This window comes from Seriola aureovittata, chromosome 21, assembly GCF_021018895.1.
Source record: "Seriola aureovittata isolate HTS-2021-v1 ecotype China chromosome 21, ASM2101889v1, whole genome shotgun sequence".
NCBI classification, from domain to species: domain Eukaryota; kingdom Metazoa; phylum Chordata; class Actinopteri; order Carangiformes; family Carangidae; genus Seriola; species Seriola aureovittata.
Genome location: NC_079384.1, coordinates 14,528,357 through 14,547,408, shown reverse-complemented (window position 1 = coordinate 14,547,408; position 19,052 = coordinate 14,528,357). Strand labels below are relative to the sequence as shown.

Sequence of the window (19,052 nt, the reverse complement as noted above, 5' to 3'; positions counted from 1 at the left end):
TATTTTAAAAAGTCTGAAATAATAAAAAAAAAAATACAACACTTTATTCAGCAATTAACAGCTGCCCTCTGATCTTTACATAAATGCCTCCGACGACTGATAAAATGGTTTAGTCATGGAAAATAGAGGCTTTTGTGTCCGCATTTCCAGTTTTATTGACCTTTTGGAGAACGTTAAATTACAAATTCACACGGTCCCAACAGGCCATGAAGGCAACACATCTAAAGCAAGAGGAGAATCAACCAATCAGAGCGGGGCTTTTTCTAACGGTCAAACTGTGTGACGCAGTTACCAAAGGGAACCGGCAGAGAGCGACGTGGTATCACCAGTCCAGTCCAGTGTAGTGTTCCGATTTAACTGCATTTTAGATCGTTTTAGATACGACCATTTAAAAAAAAAAAACACCGGCAGTATTTATATTGAGTCACACATGACTAAGAACCGGAACGTTTTAGTTGTAAATTAGCCAACTGTATCGCTAAGACAGTTAAAAGTTGAAAATGTTCTAAATTCAGGCTTTCAACTGACATATTTTCACTTGAACCTCATATATGCTAGCGTTAGTTATACCGAATTTGTGTGTGTCAAGACATACGTAGCTTAAGATAAAAGGCTACGTTTGTGTGAGTTAACAGTGAAGTGGTTTAAGATTGGTGGTAAAGTGTTAGCAGCACTACTTCCTGAGTTTAGGGAAGGGGCTTGGTCCCGTGCCTGCGCTCCGAGAACGCGCATCAAATTAGCATCGATGAAGTTTGTGCGAACATGGCGGATTTCCTGCCGACCAGGTCCGTGTTAAAAGTTTGTCTACCTGTCTGCCTGCTCAACAGCGGCGAGGTCGAACAGCTGCGAAAGTCAAAGGAGATCGACAGATGTCTCTCCCGGGAGAAACCGTATGTGAAACGGTTGGTGAAGATCCTGCTGCTAGGCGCTGGCGAGAGCGGCAAGTCGACTTTCCTCAAACAAATGCGGATCATCCACGGCCAGGACTTCGACCAGCAAGCCCGAGAGGAGTTCAGAGGCACGATTTACAGCAACGTTATTAAAGGTAACCGCTCTGTAAACGACAGGTACATTAGTAAGGGAAATAAAGCCGTCCTGCTGCGACTGAAAGGCCCCAGAAAGGCGCTGCAAATGGATGGGAAAGTTTCCACATCTGTTTAGCAGCGCTGGGCTGGGTGAGAGGACATATATAAACAGTCTACATCTGCTGTCGGCACACCCATATGAACCGTGTTTCTTCTTAAACCTCTTTTTTAAGAGTTCAAAGACGTATAACATAACATATTTTAAATGCTTATCATAGCTACACACAAGCCAGCAGTTCAAAGAGCCATAGGCAAGTTTTGTTGCTCAACAACTAACCTAGGGATGAAGCTAATGGAGGGTAAACCCACCACTGCATTATGTAGTAATGTGTTCCTGTTTGTCCACTCTTTGTATGTACAGGGAGTACACTAAATAACAGGGACATCTTACAATACTTTGTAATCCAAGGCAAACAAAACTATCCTAAAACAGCCACAGAGTTGAATCAGTGCCGGTCAACAGTCCTATAATATATAAAATGTAATATAAATCATTGCAAGTTTCACAAATGTATTGATTTGCACCATTTGCAAGGTGAAGTGTTGCTGTCACTGTCCACTCCCTGTACATTTTGTTGTTTGTGAATTCAGTTATTAGTACAGACACCATAGGAGAACATGGGTATTTTAATAATTACTCTTGTAAATAGGGTTGCAACAAGTAATCAATTGATTGATCGAGCTAAAATTAATTGTGATATTCAATTCAATTTTAAGCAAAAATATCATTTTAAGATTGACATTGTTTCTAGCTTCTCAGATATGAGGAATTTATGCTTTTTTTGTCACAAATGATCTGGATCTGGAATAAACTGGATGGACTGTGGGTCAGACAAAACAAGACATTTAAAATAACGGGTATCTTTCACTGTATGGAAAATAATGGGCAGATTAATCAATACTGCAAATAATCATTAGTTGCAGGAGTGAATATTGTATTGGATAAATAGATAAAATGAATAAAATATCGGTGGTTAATGTTTATCTTGTGGCTGTGATACCTTAAAATCACAATTTTTACATCCATGCTAGTACTTGTCAGACAGAACAGGTTTATAGGATACTGGTGTGGTGTTATCGATTGGCATGCTCCTCTAGTCTCTATTCCACTTTATCTTTTGTTCATATCTGTCCTGCTAGATTTTAAGATGCTAGCTGTGGGCCTCACTGACAGTGATCTCTTCACTTCCTCTCCAGGTGTACGTGTATTGGTGGACGCACGGGAGAAGCTTCACATCCCGTGGGGCGACCCGGGCAACCAGCAGTATGGAGACAGCCTGATGGCGTTCGATACCCGGTCGGCTAGGATGGCCAGTGGGCAGCTGGAGACATCAATCTTCTTGCAGTACCTGCCCGCGATCAAAGCTCTGTGGGCGGACTCGGGTATACAGAACGCCTTTGATCGTCGCAGGGAGTTTCAGCTGGTAGGTGGATGTACATACACATTTATATAACATTATTGAAGCATAATGGTGGCCCAGTTTTTGTACCAGCTAACACTGATAAGAATTTTTTTATGTGGTTTTATTACACAACTCAATCCAGTTAAGAGGTTTCTGGTGAAAGGCAGAGAAAACAGCTTTGAAAATAGAAAGTGAAACTGAATTTCTTCTTAATTCATCCTCCCTTTCCTCTTTCCCCGTATCTCTCACTCTGATTTTTGTGTCCTGTCGCTCCCTCTCTCTATGTTAAGCTGTGAGACATGTGATTGAGTCAGCTTCCTGTTTACACCTCTCCCCGCTCCTTGGTTGTCAGCATGCACGTTTTAACATACTGACATTTGCCCCTGAATAACACCACAGCTGTGGTCGAGAATTACTGGGACCTTTCTGTGCTTTTATTTTGCCTGGTATTACTTTCACAACCTGCTGTGGTTTGAAAAATTCCTGATTATGCTGCCTTGTATTTGCTTATTTTATGTGAGCTGTCAGGTCATGTCATAAACTTTATACATTGTCCAGCTGTTGAGGAGCCCCCTCACTGAGGAGAGAAAAGGGGACACACTTCTCCAAGTTGCTCTCAAAAGCAGAAAATTAAAATTCTTCTGTCAGTTGAATAAGGCTGAACTGTTCTCAATGGCGTTTTGCTAGACACACACACACACACACACACACACACACACACACACACACACACACTGGTTGTGCAGACAGAGAGGGGAATAAGAGTGATCAGAGCAGGAATGTTGATCTGTAGTTAAACAGCTTTATGCTTACAAACAGAGCCCTGGCTCTCACACTTAGTGTTATTTGCACACAAACAGTAAGACTGTCACACACCTCAAGTTACACAAGTACTAGGATACACACATGCACATTCTGCAGTGCATGTGGGGGTTAACTATTGTAAAATTGTAATAAAAGAAGAAAAAAAAGAAAAAAGCCCTTTAAAATATATTCACTTTTATTATCATGGAAATCAAAAATTAGCAAAATTTAGAAGCTGAAACCAATGAATTTTTGGCATTTTTGCTTAAAAAATGTGACTTACATGTACTACACCTCTGAATCTGTCATCAGGGATATTAATTTAGCACGGAAACAATGAGTTTGTTTTAATACTGTTGTAAAATAACTTGCACATAACACACCAGTGAAAAATATACACCAGAAAACAAACACACACACATATTCAATCAAACATTAAACATGGGCATACAAAATGAAACAATATAAAATATCTATCTATAACCACAAACAAAGAGTTATACATAAAAAGAAAATTCAAAAGTTAAAATAGTTGGTTATTTGTGGAACAGAAAATTAATAAACCGTGTCGTCGGTTAAGCAAAAATGCCAAAAATATTTGCTGGTTCCAGTCAATCGAATGTGAATTTGTGCTTTTCTCTGTTTTAGATCATTACAAATTAAAAATCTTTGAGTTTGGTACTGAAGATGTTAACTTGAGTTCTGGGAAATTTTGTGATACTTTATAGATATTTAGATATTTTACAGACTAAACAATTCACCAGAAAAATGTTGCAGCTTTTACTCTTATATTTACAAGTCTGCATGTTATGCTTTTTAATCTCATACCTTATTTTCAGTCAGTGAATGCAATACAGACTGGAGAATAGTGCATGACTGAAATGATTAGGCAACAGACAAAAAATTAATCCGCTACTATTTTGGTAATTATGTCATTTATAAAGGAAAAATGCCAAACATGCTGCTTTTCTTTGTCCTAAATTATAGTAAAGTTAATATTTTTCGCAGTTTGGACTGTTGATCAGACAAAACACGTAATTTATATATTTCACTTTGGGCTGTGTGAAATTGACTTAATTGACTTTTTACATCCCAAACAATTGAACAATTATTGAAAAAAACACACACAACAGATTAATAAATAATGAAAATAATCATTATCTGCATCCTTCATATATTAAATCTAATCGTGAATTAAATCTTAAACCTCAGGGCAAGAGCGATCCAAAACAACACAACCTGTCACACATAAAAACCTGAAGCAGCCACTGAAGAGTTGTTCTGTTGGGGGCTGTTTAAATTTTCCCTGCTCTTGTTGGCGAGGACTAATTTGTTTCTCCGCCTGCAGATACACCCCATTGTGTTTTGACCATGCTCTTTAAGTATTTGCATCACAAATCACACACGCCTCCAGGCTCGCTTGTATTTGTCATTAAGAAAACATGTACATACTGAAACCACACATGGATTCTCTCGCGTTGTGTAGAACACTGTTCATATAAACATTTTCTCTCACTTCTCACCTGATTGTTTTTTTTTTTGTTTTTTTTTTTGTTTTTTGTCAGTTTAGTAACACGTACTAACATTAAGTCACAAAAACACTATAGATCCAAAAACATTTTAAGTGGTTACGATACAAATGACGTATTGACGTTATATAACGTTATGTTTCAGTTTTGCTTTTACAGCACATTCATATCAACTGCAGGCACTGTCATGCTTAATAACAAACAGATCTCAGAGTGATTGCTGTCCTTTTGTCTCTTATCCTTTTTTTAATTCTTTTTTTTTATTCATCTCAGTGATTTTTGACTATTTCAAAACCACCAGTCCATGCGAATTTGAGCTTCTTTACTCATATGAAGCCAGAACTATGACCTGAATTAAAATTAGCTTCACAGAAAGGTAACTCTTGTCTCTGTAGTCCTCACCGCAGCACCATGCCATTCAGCTCCTCCCTTGTGTAATCTAAGCCTTGCATACATATCCCACGTGCACACACACACTCACATGCACACAGGTTTTTCAGGTCAGGTTAGTTTTTTAAGGGATCAAAAGGTGAGTACAGCAGCTTACAGTGCAGGAAATGGCTGGTACGTGGCATTAGCACACAGAAATACAACCCAAACAATCACTACTACAGATAAGATTTGAATTTTATTGCATATGTCATGGGTTACTGTCTCATTGACGCAAAATACATGCAAAACGATCCACTGAAATCGCTTGCTGACACTGTGGGTCACAGGAAAGATGACAAGGAAAATGCCTTTTGCTTTTTTGCAGTCAGTTTTTAGTTTATGTTGAGAACAGGACACACACACTCACAGATAAAGGAATGCATCTCAGTCTTGGCAGCCTCATGTCTAGGCTTGCACTAATAGCGCATGAACAGCGTCAGAACGGCCTAGAAAAAACACCCCCTTCACACACACTCTCAAAGATCTAGCCACATTTCTGTGGAGATCAAAGACACGCTTTCAAACACGTGTCTACTGCAATACCAAATAATTTGCATCCTGCTTCAATTCTTCAGAGCAGACTCAGGTCTCGGGCAGACACGCATTTTTGAAAGAGAAAACAAACAGATTACCTGCGTGTTCGTGTGGCAGCTAACCAGAGATTTTGTCCCGCAATAGCTCCATGCCTCTACAATAGCAACAAGTATGTTCTAATGAATGCAGTAATAGCAGTTAGTAAATGTGCATTGTGGTGTTTAAGATGAAAATTACTGAATCTAATTAATTGTGTAGAATTAACAGAAATTCCTCCTCTGTCCTTTCGCAGGGTGAGTCAGTGAAGTATTTCTTGGATAATCTGGATAAGCTCGGCGAGCTGGTAAGTTGTTTCTGCCTGCACTGATTGTTATAATCAGACGTGGACATGTTATAGTCAATATTGCAACGTCTAGACAATTTAAGGTTAGCTGACAAACGGCTAAGATGGTTGTTCATCAGGGAAAATGCTGACATTGTGGTGAAGAAGCTCATATTAACTGACCATTTAGCCATGAAACAACTGGTCATTGTATTACATCAGTGTTGTTGGTTTGGGAAGTTTTGACAAAGTACTAATAGATATAATATCAGGGTAATTCCAGGTCTTTAAAAGTCTTATAAGTGTAGAGTCCAGTTTCCTAAAAAATGCTTTTAGCATGTAATGAAAAGTCTTAAATTTAATTATAAAAGTCTTAAATAAAGGTTGTAGTGTTAGTTATATCTGTCAGGAAACATTATACCACTATAAACTAAAAGTGGGATTGTTCCAATAGTAGATTCAGTCCTGTTTTTGAGTTTTAGTTCTCACTATCAGACCTGTAGTAAAGACTGTCACTACTGCTAGTTACAGTACCCAGGAAGCACATTGTCTTGTAATAGATTTCTAAAGTTATAAAGTATAAATTTTAGCTAAAACTTAAATGAACCAAAATGAATTCATCATTTTCAATTTGTTAATCCATCTATCTATGTTATGGTGCTTATCAAGTTCCAGGTCACAGGTTTTAAGTGTTTATTATTGTACAGTACTGTGAACTGTACAAATTCTGCTATTAAGACATATTTTATATTATTACAACTGTTTTACTTTATTGTCATTCATCATCTGTTTATACAGCAGCTTACACTTATGGCCGTCCACAGGTGGAGTTACAGTTGTTGATAAATTTGTACTTTAAGAAAACACTTAACTTACTTACTTATAGTGTGTTTATAAAGCCTTCATTAAATGTTTATATACTGATTATTTATGCTAATTAGCTGGCATAAATGTGTTTGTTTTATATAGGAAATACTAATAACCTTCTCAAGCAATAAATGAAAGTACCACAAGACTCTTAACATTTAAAAAACATCAGAAATATTGTCATTATATTTATTTAGCTTAACAGATGCTTGTTCAGTTGTACTGAAGCATTGTTTGTGTCTGAGCCTCAACACAAGCTTCCCTGGAATCATCAGTAGAAATTTCCAGGCTCTAAGTTTAGACTGAGGTTTCAGTAGAAACAGATAGAAGCCAGTTATAAACTAACAATGTTAAACCTCTACCAGTGCAAAGATGAAAGTACGAGGCTTTCCGGTATAAAGAAAAAATAAAGCTCCACATTTGGGGAAAAAAAATGTTTTAAGTATTTCCTTGTGATTTTGCTGTGATTTCCTTAAAGCTCATGAATGTGTCATCTCTAGGAAGATGATTAGGTTGTTCAAGCCCTTTCCTTTACGATGATTGAAAACCTGCATCAAATGTGTCTGTTTCAAACGAAATGTTTCTTCATAATAGACTAAAACAAGATAACACATTACCGATATCCATGTCTTTACCTTACCTGAATGATATTTTGTTGGAGAGCTAGGCCCAAGATCTAGGTGCAAACTTTCTGCTGGAATATGTTTTTGTTTGCCATTTCTTTTCTTCTTCGTCTACATGCTCAGTTGCTTCCTCTTGTAAGGGGAAATTTATACAGTAGCGCGTGGTTTTGGTGGTATTCTTTGACCAAATGTGGAAGAGTAAGAAATCAAAGCTATCAAATGGTTACAAATAGTTTTTATTTTTTTCTCATATTCATCTTCTATATATGAAGATATTTATTCATTGTTTCTTTCCATCTCTCCTCCAGAATTATCTGCCCAGTCAACAAGACATCCTGCTGGCCCGTAAACCCACCAAAGGCATCCACGAGTATGATTTTGAAATCAAGAATGTTCCCTTCAAGATGGTGGACGTCGGCGGGCAGCGCTCAGAACGAAGACGCTGGTTTGAGTGTTTCGACTCTGTCACCTCAATCCTCTTCCTCGTCTCCTCCTCTGAATATGATCAGGTGAAAATACGTCGCTGGTTTGCCATAGCATCTAATTTTAGGTTGGTGGTTTGTCGCGTGACTTCCTTGTCTTTCTTCGCTAAACTGCAAATACAGGCTAAGAACATACTCCCCCACCCAACCAGCCCCAAAATTGAGAGGTTCTATGAATTTAAATAGCAACAGCTCAATGGCCAATGAGATGATCTTTCATGTTTACTCAAAGGAAAACAGAATTATGGTTTGATAGGAATCTCAGTTTTGGGGTCAGGGTTTGGTATGTTTTCAGTAGAGCAGTGAAAACAGTAGAAATGGCCACAAGATAACGTCTCTGTTTTATATTTGTTAATGTACATATTAAAATTGTGTTTGTAGAAGTTGCACAACAGATGAACTGAAATGACCACATGAAGCAAGTAGATCCCAACTCATAATTAAAAGGTCGATATCGATATTGATATTTGTGGCTTATAAAAATCTATATATATCTATATCTGTGATAAAGTCCACCCAGCTGATGTATCACTTGAGCCCTATATGGAACAGTATATGCCTTTTGAGCTGTTCCATATTCTCCACAGCAGAGTATAGTTACACATCTGCAGCAAAACACATTTCTTTGTCACTGGTTTCTGTTGCTTTAAGTCTGTCTGAATCCACAGTCAGAAACTGCATGAATACTGAGGGGAGAGGGGCTTGCCTCCAGTCAGTTTTTTGCTTGTCCCTGTAATAGACATACTTAGATGATGCTGTCTCAAATGAATTTGCATTTTTGAAGTGTTTACACAGATATACCCATCTTCAGTTCAACAGTGCTGGCACATTCAAACTGCAGTGCTTGCAGCCAGTGAATGTAAATGACAAGTGAGGCTCTTCCAGCTCTTGTTCCTCATTTGTGTGCACCATACCAACACTATGGGCTGTATATATCAACAGGCTGGACTCAACCAGCAACGTCTAACTAAGAGGCAAAAACTGGCCCATTGCCAAATATGGAACTGACACTTAAGGATTTTTGTCCTGCATGTGATAAGACTTAGAGCAAAATAGACTTGGTTCACTGCAATGAAATTGAGCACAGATTGGTATAAATACGAATACTGTAGCAATCTCAACTCACACAAAGGCCATTAAGATCTGACAGGATGTACCATGCAGAATTTAAAAAGCATTTGATCTTTAGGTGGCACTGTTTGCTAGGATGCCATTCATTTCTGTCTGCAAGTGCAATAACTACAGCACTAGTACTAGCAGTAGTAATTGTATTTAATCCCTTTTGTTGTCATACACAGGTGCTGATGGAGGACAGGCAAACTAATCGACTGCGTGAATCGCTCAACATCTTCGAGACCATTGTCAACAACCGCGTCTTCATCAACGTTTCCATCATCCTCTTCCTCAACAAGACAGACCTACTGGAGGAGAAGGTGAAGAGCGTTCCGCTCAAGGACTACTTTCCTGACTACACCGGGCCGGAGCACAGCCTGCCGGAAATCCAGGCGTTCATGGTGGAGTGCTTCCGGGCCAAGAGACGAGACGCCACCCAGAAGCCACTGTACCACCACTTCACCACAGCCATCAACACGGAGAACATCAGGCTGGTGTTCCGGGACGTCAAGGACACCATCCTCCATGACAATCTGAAACAACTCATGCTCCAATGACCCCTGTCAACCTGTGAAAGTAGAGGACCTGAATGGAGACAAACCTCCCCCTCGCTCCTGAAGAGGACGTGGGAGAGACCAGCCTCAGAAGAATCCGGTAGACGTCAGCATTCTTCTTCAGCCGTTTTTATATTAGTTTTTACGCTCCTCTTTTGAAGAGTTGGCCTTCTTGTTAGTTCAGGGTTTGGTAGGGGAATGAGTTAGTAGGGCAGATCGTCTGTGGTAAAAAAAATAAAGACAAGCAGGCGGTTTGGATGTTGGATGACATCTGATCCTCTGCTGCTTTTCCTCTGGCCTGAGCTCTGCCTTACAGCACAAGACTTGCTAGGGCTTTTCAACTCACAAGGTGCCGGTGCTGGCACCAATGCCAGTGTCTGGCTGTGGAAAAACTGGACATATACATAACTTACCAAGCAACAAACAGGAAATAACCATGGTGAATTAAGTACTTTGTTGAAACAACAAGTAAGCAAATAAGTTAGACGGTCAAAATGTACAAAGATTATCTTTGCCAGAGTTGATTTGGCAGTTTGTGTCCAAGCACTGAATTCATCTAGTCCAAAATCACTCCATTATTTCAGTTGCACTCTCCTGTGCTGCTTTATGAACATTGTTTCAAAGCCCCTGTAGTCTATGGAGGGTTGCTGATGATCTGGAGACTGCACAATTGTCCTTTTTTTTCTCATATGGCAGCACCATTCCTCCCTCTTCCCTTCCCAATTATCTGTTTTTTTGGGTCAGCATCAGCAGGTCTTAAGTGCCGGCATGGAGCCAGTTTTGCCGGGACAAGGACCACTTCATGGATGGAGAACGCGCTCAGAACGGTTAAAGATTTGATGTGGAAAATGGCTCCAGCACTGGCACCTTGTCTGTGGAAAACTGCTATAAAAGTGTAAGACTGAACCTACAATGCCTTTCCATATAATGTCTTATAGACAAATCACTGTTTGAATCCTGCATTTGTGCCTGTGTCTCTACAGAAATAAAGCCAGTCTTAACTTCCTTTAACAGATAATTAAGATGCAAGTTTCCATGCAAGTTGTCCTTTAGATTGTCGTTTAGAGGGTAGAATACCTTCATTTGGCACATTAGGCAGTTGTGCCAGCAAGTGAACATGCAGTCCACTGTTTTCTCAGGGTTGAATCAAAACCAGCGTTAATGCTGATGTCATTGTCGGTGAACTAACTGAATAATCTAATCTTTATCTGGGTGGCAGAGCAGTGAGACTCAGCCAGGCCTCAGTACAGTTAGCTGGGTGGTGTTTGGTACTGTATCCTCCTGGCTTTGACCCCTGATCGTTGGCCCAGAACCCTCCCCCCGCCCCTGTCTCTCTTTGTTTTCATCTCTGATTAGATGCCTTGTAAAGGGACAGACCTCCCCTGTTGCCTGAATGATGAATGTCTGTTAATAGATGTACAGAGATTTGCTCTAGATCGTCTGAATATACTGTAACCAACATTGCTATGGTAAGATGTAACCAGTCATGTGAGAATTTCTGTGTTGGCACTGACTCCAGGCGTCTCTAAAAAATAAAAACTTTTTTACATGTAATCTTGTGCTGTTTAGGACTTCCCTTTTTAAAACACGTTTTGAAATTGTAGAGAAAAAAAAGCCACTGGAGTTGAATACTTTTGTCAGCGACTGTATTCTGTAGGGGGCCAATCTTTGTTAGAGGACAACTTCCAGGGACTGTTAAAATCTCTGTTTCTCTGCCAAATCACCCCATGCTTTCTTGACTCTGTTCACATCGACAGACTGTAGTTTTCCTACAAAAATAAAGCTCCTGTGAGCTTCTGTTTGCTTCCAGTCCTGGCTGTGTACATACTGTAATCTGTTGCCATGTAAATAATATTCAGGTTTATCTCCTTATATGTAAATGGTTGTAGAAATGGCATATTTTTTTCCCATGCTGAATGTGTTTCAAATCACTGCTTTTCCAATGAAGATGACATTTTTCATGTAGATGTATTTTTGTGTAACTTTTTCATCGCCTTTATGAAATTCATTCCTGTGTCAAGTCTCATGCCACTCTAACCCTCTCAATAAATACACTTTTCTAATGAAATTAGGCTCCTCTTTGTTTATTACACGTTATTAAGTATATGCCCCAAAATATGCAAACAAATTTGTATTTGTGCATGAAATGTAGACTTGACCTTAACAGTCTTTGGATAAATTTGCACAGTTAAATGGGGAGGTACAAGGTCAAAAATATCTTTTAAATAAATGTTATTTAATATGTGTGTATCTGTATCTTTCAATAAGACAAATCCATTTCTTATTATTTCATTTTAAATATAATGATAATTCTTTCTAACTTTTTGAAGAAAATTCCTATGAGATGGAAAGTGAAACTTGATTCCTGGCCTCCGTAATACAAATACTGAAAGAGCATGACAGCAGAGGAGCTTCACCGACAGTAAGTGGATCTTGAGCTCAGAATCTTGTTAAAATAAAATCTAATGTAAATACATAATGGGCCAGCAGCACTACCAAGGACATGTTTCTCCTGCTCAACGAAACCGTGTTTTTCTTGTTTATTCAGGTAATGTGGTGAAAACTGCTGTGAACAAATCAAATACCCCTCCACCGGAAATTCGAAAGATTTTAGTGGGAAATTTGACGAACATCGCCAACAAATTACTGGTATTTTCGGGGGTTTACGCGAAGACGGAAGTAGATGAGGGTGAATCATCTCAACCAAGTGCGCGCACCACACCCACTGACTGAACAGATCACCACATGTTCCTACAACACTTTCACTAGCTGATACAATGTGTCTGACAGGTCCCGTTATAACGCGTCTCTCTGGTCCCCCCTTATGAAACATACAGCAATTTTTGAGACCCAATTTTGCGATTGTGTTGTGTGTTTGTGTTACACTCAGGCTCCTGACGAGCTACCCAAAGGGTCTTTGCCTCCATACTGCAACAGTTCATCCGCGACAGGGAAAAGTTGTCTCACAAAAAGTGACACCACTGCGCATTAATGTGATCATTGGTGAAACTTTACATTAATATTACCGCTAATACAACTTTTCTGTTCAAAGCTGTGGAACATGCTTCACCCTGATTGGCTGTTTGACACACGCATTCAAGATGAGCTCCGGTAAGTTACATAAACGTTTGTCATTCACAAAAAAAAAAAACATACGTAAATATCACGTGATCTAATCACGATCAATATTCCATGTGTTTGAGTTGTTTATGTTGGGATTCATACTCCTGAGTGATTGAATAGACTAGAATCTGCAGTAGAATAAGTTCCAGCTGCACTTTTCCTTCAGCTCCAAGGTCAGCCCACACGTGCGTCAAGCAATAAATAACACATACTGTACATTTATTCACAATCAGATTTTAGTATTCCACAGTATTATGAATTTGTACATATTTAGAACTGAAAGCAGAAGTGGAGTAATAGTGTAGTGGCAACTATTTTGGTTGCTGATCTGTCATTTCAGTCTTTTTTCAAACAGAAATACGAAAACCCTCTGTGGTTCCAGCTTCTCAACCGTGCGGTTTTGAGTCTGACTAGGTAGCAACAACTATTTTCAGTGTCAGTTGATCATGAGTCATAATGCAATCAAAGTCAATCAAAAAAATGCTCCACACAGCCAGACAGGATGTCTCCACATGTCTCGCTTTGTTCGCCCAAAAGTCCAAACACCCAAAAATATTAAGTTTGCAATTATACAGGACACAGAAAAACAGAGAGAGAATACTTGTTTTTTCTTCACTAATCTTGCTTGAAAAACAACTTCAATTAAATTTTTTTGTGTCAGCTCTAGTGTGATGATTTTTTTTTGTCATATGTGAGATAGTAAACTGAATATCTTTGTATTTTAGTCTGGTCAGACAAAACAGACAGTGTGAACAGGGACTTAACTAATGATTATTTTCATTAACAATGAGAAGGCTGACTTGATTAATTATTTTGTTCATAAAATGACAGTAAATCGTGACAAATGCTTGTTATAATTTCCCACAGACCAAGGTGATGCCTCCAGATCTCTTATCTAAAATCCAAATACATTCAGTTTACTATCATGTACGACAAAGAAAAGCATCAAATCCTCACATTTGAGACACAAGAAACAGGAAATATTTGACATTTTTGGAAAGTAACCATTGATTAATAAAGAAAGTGGTGCTGCTCTGTCACTGTTTTGTCCACACAGAGGTCTGTCCATTCTGCGGGAAAACGTATAAGAGGTTGAAGAGTCACCTGCCACATTGCAAGGCAGCAGCGAACTCCAAAACACCTCCGACCGAACGTCATGTCAGAAGGGATCAGACGACATCACCTTCTCAGCTGGTTGCAGGTTCCTCTGAACCAACGGCAGAGGGGACACTGTCAACGGCGGCAAGTCCGCAGTCAAAGAAGAGGACAAAGGTGTCTGCTGTGTCATCACCTGCAGCGCCTTTTAAGAGCGAGAACACATCGTCTTTGTCACAGTCGCTGTCCCCGAGTCCTAGACCACTTCCACCGTCAACTAAGAAGAAGAAACAGAAGCTGTCCGAACAAATCAAGATGGCCACCACCGCCTCCTCCCTCATCTCCTCCCCAGCCATATCTCTGTCTCCCTCTCCCACCATCTCCAAACCAAAAAAGAAAAGTCTCCCTGCTCTGATAGAAGCTGCAAAGTCCGACCAAGTTACTAAGGGATCACTGGAAAGAAGCAGATCTGCCGCAGGAGGCCTGCCGTCAGGTTCAGATGCTCTAAAGTCAAGAACCACAGCACAGACGGAGACCAGCATTATTCCCGACAACGCCAGTTTTGCCCCTCCATCCACAGACACTAAACCCAAAGATGTCTCTAAAAAGAAGGTGTCAAAGACAAAGAGGGCTGCACAATCTCTTTCCACAACCAAAGACACTGACTCTCACTCTCTGGATTCTGAAATAAATGAAAGTAGCACAAGATCCCAAGGAAGAGACAACGTCTGGGTGGACAACAAAGAGGAAATGGAGGATTTATCTGTGAGTAAGATGTTCTTAAAATCCGGAAGTGGTCACCAGGCCAAGATTATCATCCAGGATGTTAAAGCCACGTTAGGCCGAGCTAAAAGCACCACACAGTCCAGCAAGGGGAGGATCCCGAGCCAGGTTGAAACTACTGACAACCTAAGCAGCAAAACCAGACTTGATACTAGTCTCAGTCCAGTAATGGCTCCAGCAGAGAAGCAAAAAGACGTTGTAAACTGCTTGGTAACAACGAAAACTCTGTCAGACCAGTTCCCCAGCGTCACTTCAGCACATCTGGAGCTGCAGTCAGTTCAGAAAAAAAGTCAGAAGTCTAAAGAAACGTCTTTAATCCCTCTGCAACATGACGGTTCCTCTCAGCCCAGACCAACCTTCCCCGCACCTCCCGTCCTCTCCGGCCATCTGTCGCCTCAAGCTACACCCCATCCACGTGCGGTCGGCATGAATGAGGGGCTGAAGGTGGGTCGTCCCATGACAGAACTCCTCTCAATATCACCATCACCCCTTCAGATTCCAAGTCATCTCACACGAGCTCCGCCGGCGAGGGTGGAGACGGCGAGAGCTGCTGATGGGTTGAAGCTTGAGGACAGGAAACAAAACACTGCTCACAGTCGAACCGAAGGTCAGTACAGGAAAAGCTGACATCCAATGTATTATCTGATTCGTTATGTTGTTCAAAGCTGCAATGACTGACAAATAATTAAACTAATTTAATAAACAGTTGACCTTTTATTTTGCAAGCCAAAATGCCAAAAGGTTTGATGGTTCCAGCTTCTCAGGTGTGACGATTCTCCTCATCTTAATTAAATATCTTGGGGTTTTGGGCTGGTTTTTAAACTGTTTTCTGATGTTTTATAGAACTAGAAAATAATTTGCAGATGAATCGAAAATGAAAATAACCATTAGTGTCAGTCCTGATCTTGTTTACTTATTGATAAGATAGTTTAGTCATTTTACACATTTTTATTCAGGTAAATTCAACAACATTGATCAGTTTAGAGAACTTCGGGTTCTTTAGTTACATTTTGAAAAAGCAGAAAAAAACATGTTTGTGTCCCTCAAAGTGAGAAGAGAGGAGAGCATTGTTTTTGTTTCAGTATCAAAAGGCAATCAGCGCTAGCATTGTAAAAAATTTCACTCGATACTCAGCCCTAGTGAAATGAAAGAGGATGTGTTTTGAGTGCGTGCTCATACGTCAGTGTGCTGATTCCTGGCAGGTGCCGTGTCACCGCGGAGTCTCGGACAGGTGAGACTGAGGGAGTTACCTGAGTGGCTGGCCTGCAAAACCCCCAGCCATCCAAGAGACGTAGTGGAAATGGTGCAAAGAGGTGAATATCAAGCGAATCTCACGCAAATATAAATATATGTATTATACTGTATTTACCTGTAGGCCTCTTGTTTGGGAATTTCTGTTCTGCCTCTATGCTTTTAACCCTCTGAGGTCGACATGGTTTCAATGTTAGAATCTGCAGACCCTCCACTTTCTGTTTCATATTGTTGTGGGATTGTACATGACTCATAGCCATAGTAAACCTAGAAGGCCTCAAAGCAGGCCTCTAAAATTTGGTTAAATTAGATTGATAGACAACACTTTTTATTTTAGGCATTTATTATACATTTATCTACTGTTATACTCACATGTTGCACTATTTTTTTGAAACTAAGACTTTGGTAAACACATTTCAAGCACCAAAACATTTCATCCACATCAGTAAATTTGTTTTCACAGGAGATCTGAAGAATTTTGAGAAACTGGGCTTCAATTTTTCGGCATTTGGGACAAATGAACTCTTTGCACAGTGTAAAGAGAATCACAAAGGGGCCTCATTATAGTGATTATCTTATTTGCAAGTACCTTAAGAAATAAAGTGGCATCGGGAAAATAGCCTCAGACCTCAGAGGGTCAAGGGAACTACCATCAGCTCTAATCTTCACAAATTCACACGTTAAATAGTGTTTAATCCAGACCAACTTTGGAGTTTTACTGAGGGTCACTTCTTTGTAGGGAGACTTGATGAAATTCAAGCAAGTCAGAGCTCCCAGCCAAGCAGCTCTCGATAAAACCATAAAAACAATCAACAACAAAGGAGATATGACATATCGTTAACATATCGTGCTGGGAGGTGAATTTTATTACCTTTGTGACTGTTTCTAGTCTTAATGCTAAGCTAACCGGCTGCTGGCACATATTTACCACAGTGATGTGACGATTCTTGATGTGTTGAGTGAAGAACCCTATTTCCAAGATGTCTAACTGTTCCCCTTATGTCCTCAGTGACGTTCCGTGTGAAGTTTTACATGTATGTGTTCCCTCTCCTGCTCTTCTGTGCTCCCCGCAGGCTGGCACTGGTATTACAGGAGGTACATTGACGTGCGGAAAGGTGGTGTGGGTGGGCTGGGCATGCTGGTGGCAGGATACTGTGTGCTCAGCTACATCTGGAGTTACCCTCATATAAGTAAGTGAGTGGATCGCGTTCAGTATTGCTCAATGTAATTGATCTGGATTTAAGAGATGACTGAGCACGCTGCTGTTTTTTTTGTTTTTTTTGTTTGTTTTGTTTTGTTTTGTTCCCAGAGCGTGATCGCTGGAGGAAGTACCACTAAGGTCAAGGGAAGATGTGTGGACAAGTGAGACTGAATGTGGAAACAACAGCTGTGGCAGGAGGTCAGCTTTCAAGCTTCATGAGCTTTAGAGGTGCTGGTAGGCAGATTGTTAGCTGCTTCCCCTGTTTCCAGTCTTTATGCTAAGCTAAACTGACAGGCTGCAGATTTATATTTAACTGACAAACATGGGAGTGGTATCAGTCTTCTCATCTAACTGTCTGCCAGAAAACGAATTTCCCAAACTGTCAAACCATCCCTTCAACCACCAGAGGAATTGTCATCGTGATACTGGTAGTTTCATTCTCATTTGACTTGCACCCGAAAAGGGCATCTGAAAGCCTGCGGGCACGACACGACACGACACGACACTGCAGGTTATGCAAATTAAGACATGTTTGAGTTTCATTTCACATTTATTTATTTATTTATTTTATTTAGCTTGCTATGTGTTTTAGTTTAGTTTACGAAGGGAAATGTGAACAAGAAAGCTACTAAAATTACTTTTTAATTAATTTATCAAAATAGTTTCAATTCCTGATGAGAGATCTGTGTCCATGTGTTTAAGTGTGAGTCCCAGGAGCTCCACTAGGTGTCATTGTTGGGTCGTGTTAACAAAAACCAAAAGGGCTGGGCAGTACAATGTTTGCTATGCAGAGTTTTCTTAGCTCCTTTGTGCAGAGGCATCGGTGCTGGCTTCCATGAGAGGATTAAAGGGAACCAACAGTTTTTAACCAGATAAAATCTTTCTCTGGGAGCACAGATGTAGAAAAACATGAAAAACATGCGAAACATCCCGACATCAGTATCCATGAAAAGATCCTATCTGTGGAGCAGAGGGAACGCAAATCTGTTTTTCCTTGGAAATGTTTTCCCCCTGTCACATGATGTTATTATGCATGCTCAGGCTGTGTGTCTGTGTGTGAACACTCACAGAATGGTAATGGAGGGACACTGAAGGAGGTTCTCAGCCGGACTGGACCAGTTTGTTATTGTATTCTTTGTATTGTATGAATTTATTGTTGACTCTCCTTGCTGCTGTAGTGAACACACATTAGCTACAAATGAAGAAATGACAGTATTTTTGTAACGATTTTTCCTGACGCCGCTTCTTGGCCAACACAATAAAAAATAATTTCCATTTTCTCGTGTGTTTTTTTTTTTTTTAACATTCTTTTTTTTTTCTCCATACAAAATTATAAATATTTTGTGTTTCACTTTTCAATTTTGTACAAAACAGCAAACTATACAAATCAAGTGAGACAAAAAAAAACAACAACAGTGAGGCAGAAATGGAGGCAGAAACAACAAATCTGCACTGAAAGTAGGGGAGAAAAAGCACAGTATGTTCCTACCAGGCCCTCAGACGCTGATATGCATCCAGATAACAATGTTTTACCAACACTGGACATGTCCCTACTTTGTGCAAGTCTAAAACGAAACTTCCTTGTGGATGCAAGTGCTAAAGAGGCACAAAATCTTGCAGCAACTGCTGCGATGGCCACTGGCACTCAAACACAAAAACAAGAAGAAGAAGACGGATGTGTTCTCTATCACCCCATATAAAAGGCCTTCAGTTTGCTTCTGTAGCCTACAGACAAGCATATTTCACAGACACGTTTATAAGAGAAAGGTGGCATTATCCAGAATCAACCCCGGGAGGATTTAACACATTTAACCTAAGCTTTGGTCCTGTGTTGGGTTTGGCTGAAATTGC

General features: G+C 39.9%; 2 protein-coding genes across 3 annotated transcripts; both read left to right on the top strand.

The window, feature by feature from the left end:
* The first annotated feature begins 320 nt into the window (after nt 1–320).
* LOC130162278 (guanine nucleotide-binding protein subunit alpha-13-like) lies at nt 321–11,816 on the top strand. The gene is made up of 5 exons (XM_056365964.1): nt 321–1,045; nt 2,283–2,509; nt 6,080–6,130; nt 7,908–8,108; nt 9,380–11,816. Exons 1-5 carry the CDS (start codon nt 763–765, stop codon nt 9,749–9,751), a joined length of 1,134 nt encoding a protein of 377 aa, XP_056221939.1. The 5' UTR covers nt 321–762; the 3' UTR covers nt 9,752–11,816.
* A 743-nt stretch (nt 11,817–12,559) lies between these two features.
* si:dkey-21c1.4 (uncharacterized protein C17orf80 homolog) lies at nt 12,560–18,476 on the top strand. Of its 2 annotated transcripts, none has more exons than XM_056365725.1 (5): nt 12,560–12,859; nt 13,929–15,356; nt 15,952–16,062; nt 17,074–17,194; nt 17,310–18,476. In XM_056365725.1, the coding sequence occupies exons 1-5, from the start codon at nt 12,850–12,852 to the stop codon at nt 17,314–17,316; spliced, it is 1,677 nt and encodes a 558-aa protein (XP_056221700.1). In that variant the 5' UTR covers nt 12,560–12,849; the 3' UTR covers nt 17,317–18,476. The 2 variants fall into 2 exon arrangements, with proteins under 2 accessions (XP_056221700.1, XP_056221699.1); XM_056365724.1 differs by having other exon boundaries at nt 12,562–12,859; nt 17,074–17,190.
* Nucleotides 18,477–19,052: the final 576 nt, after the last annotated feature.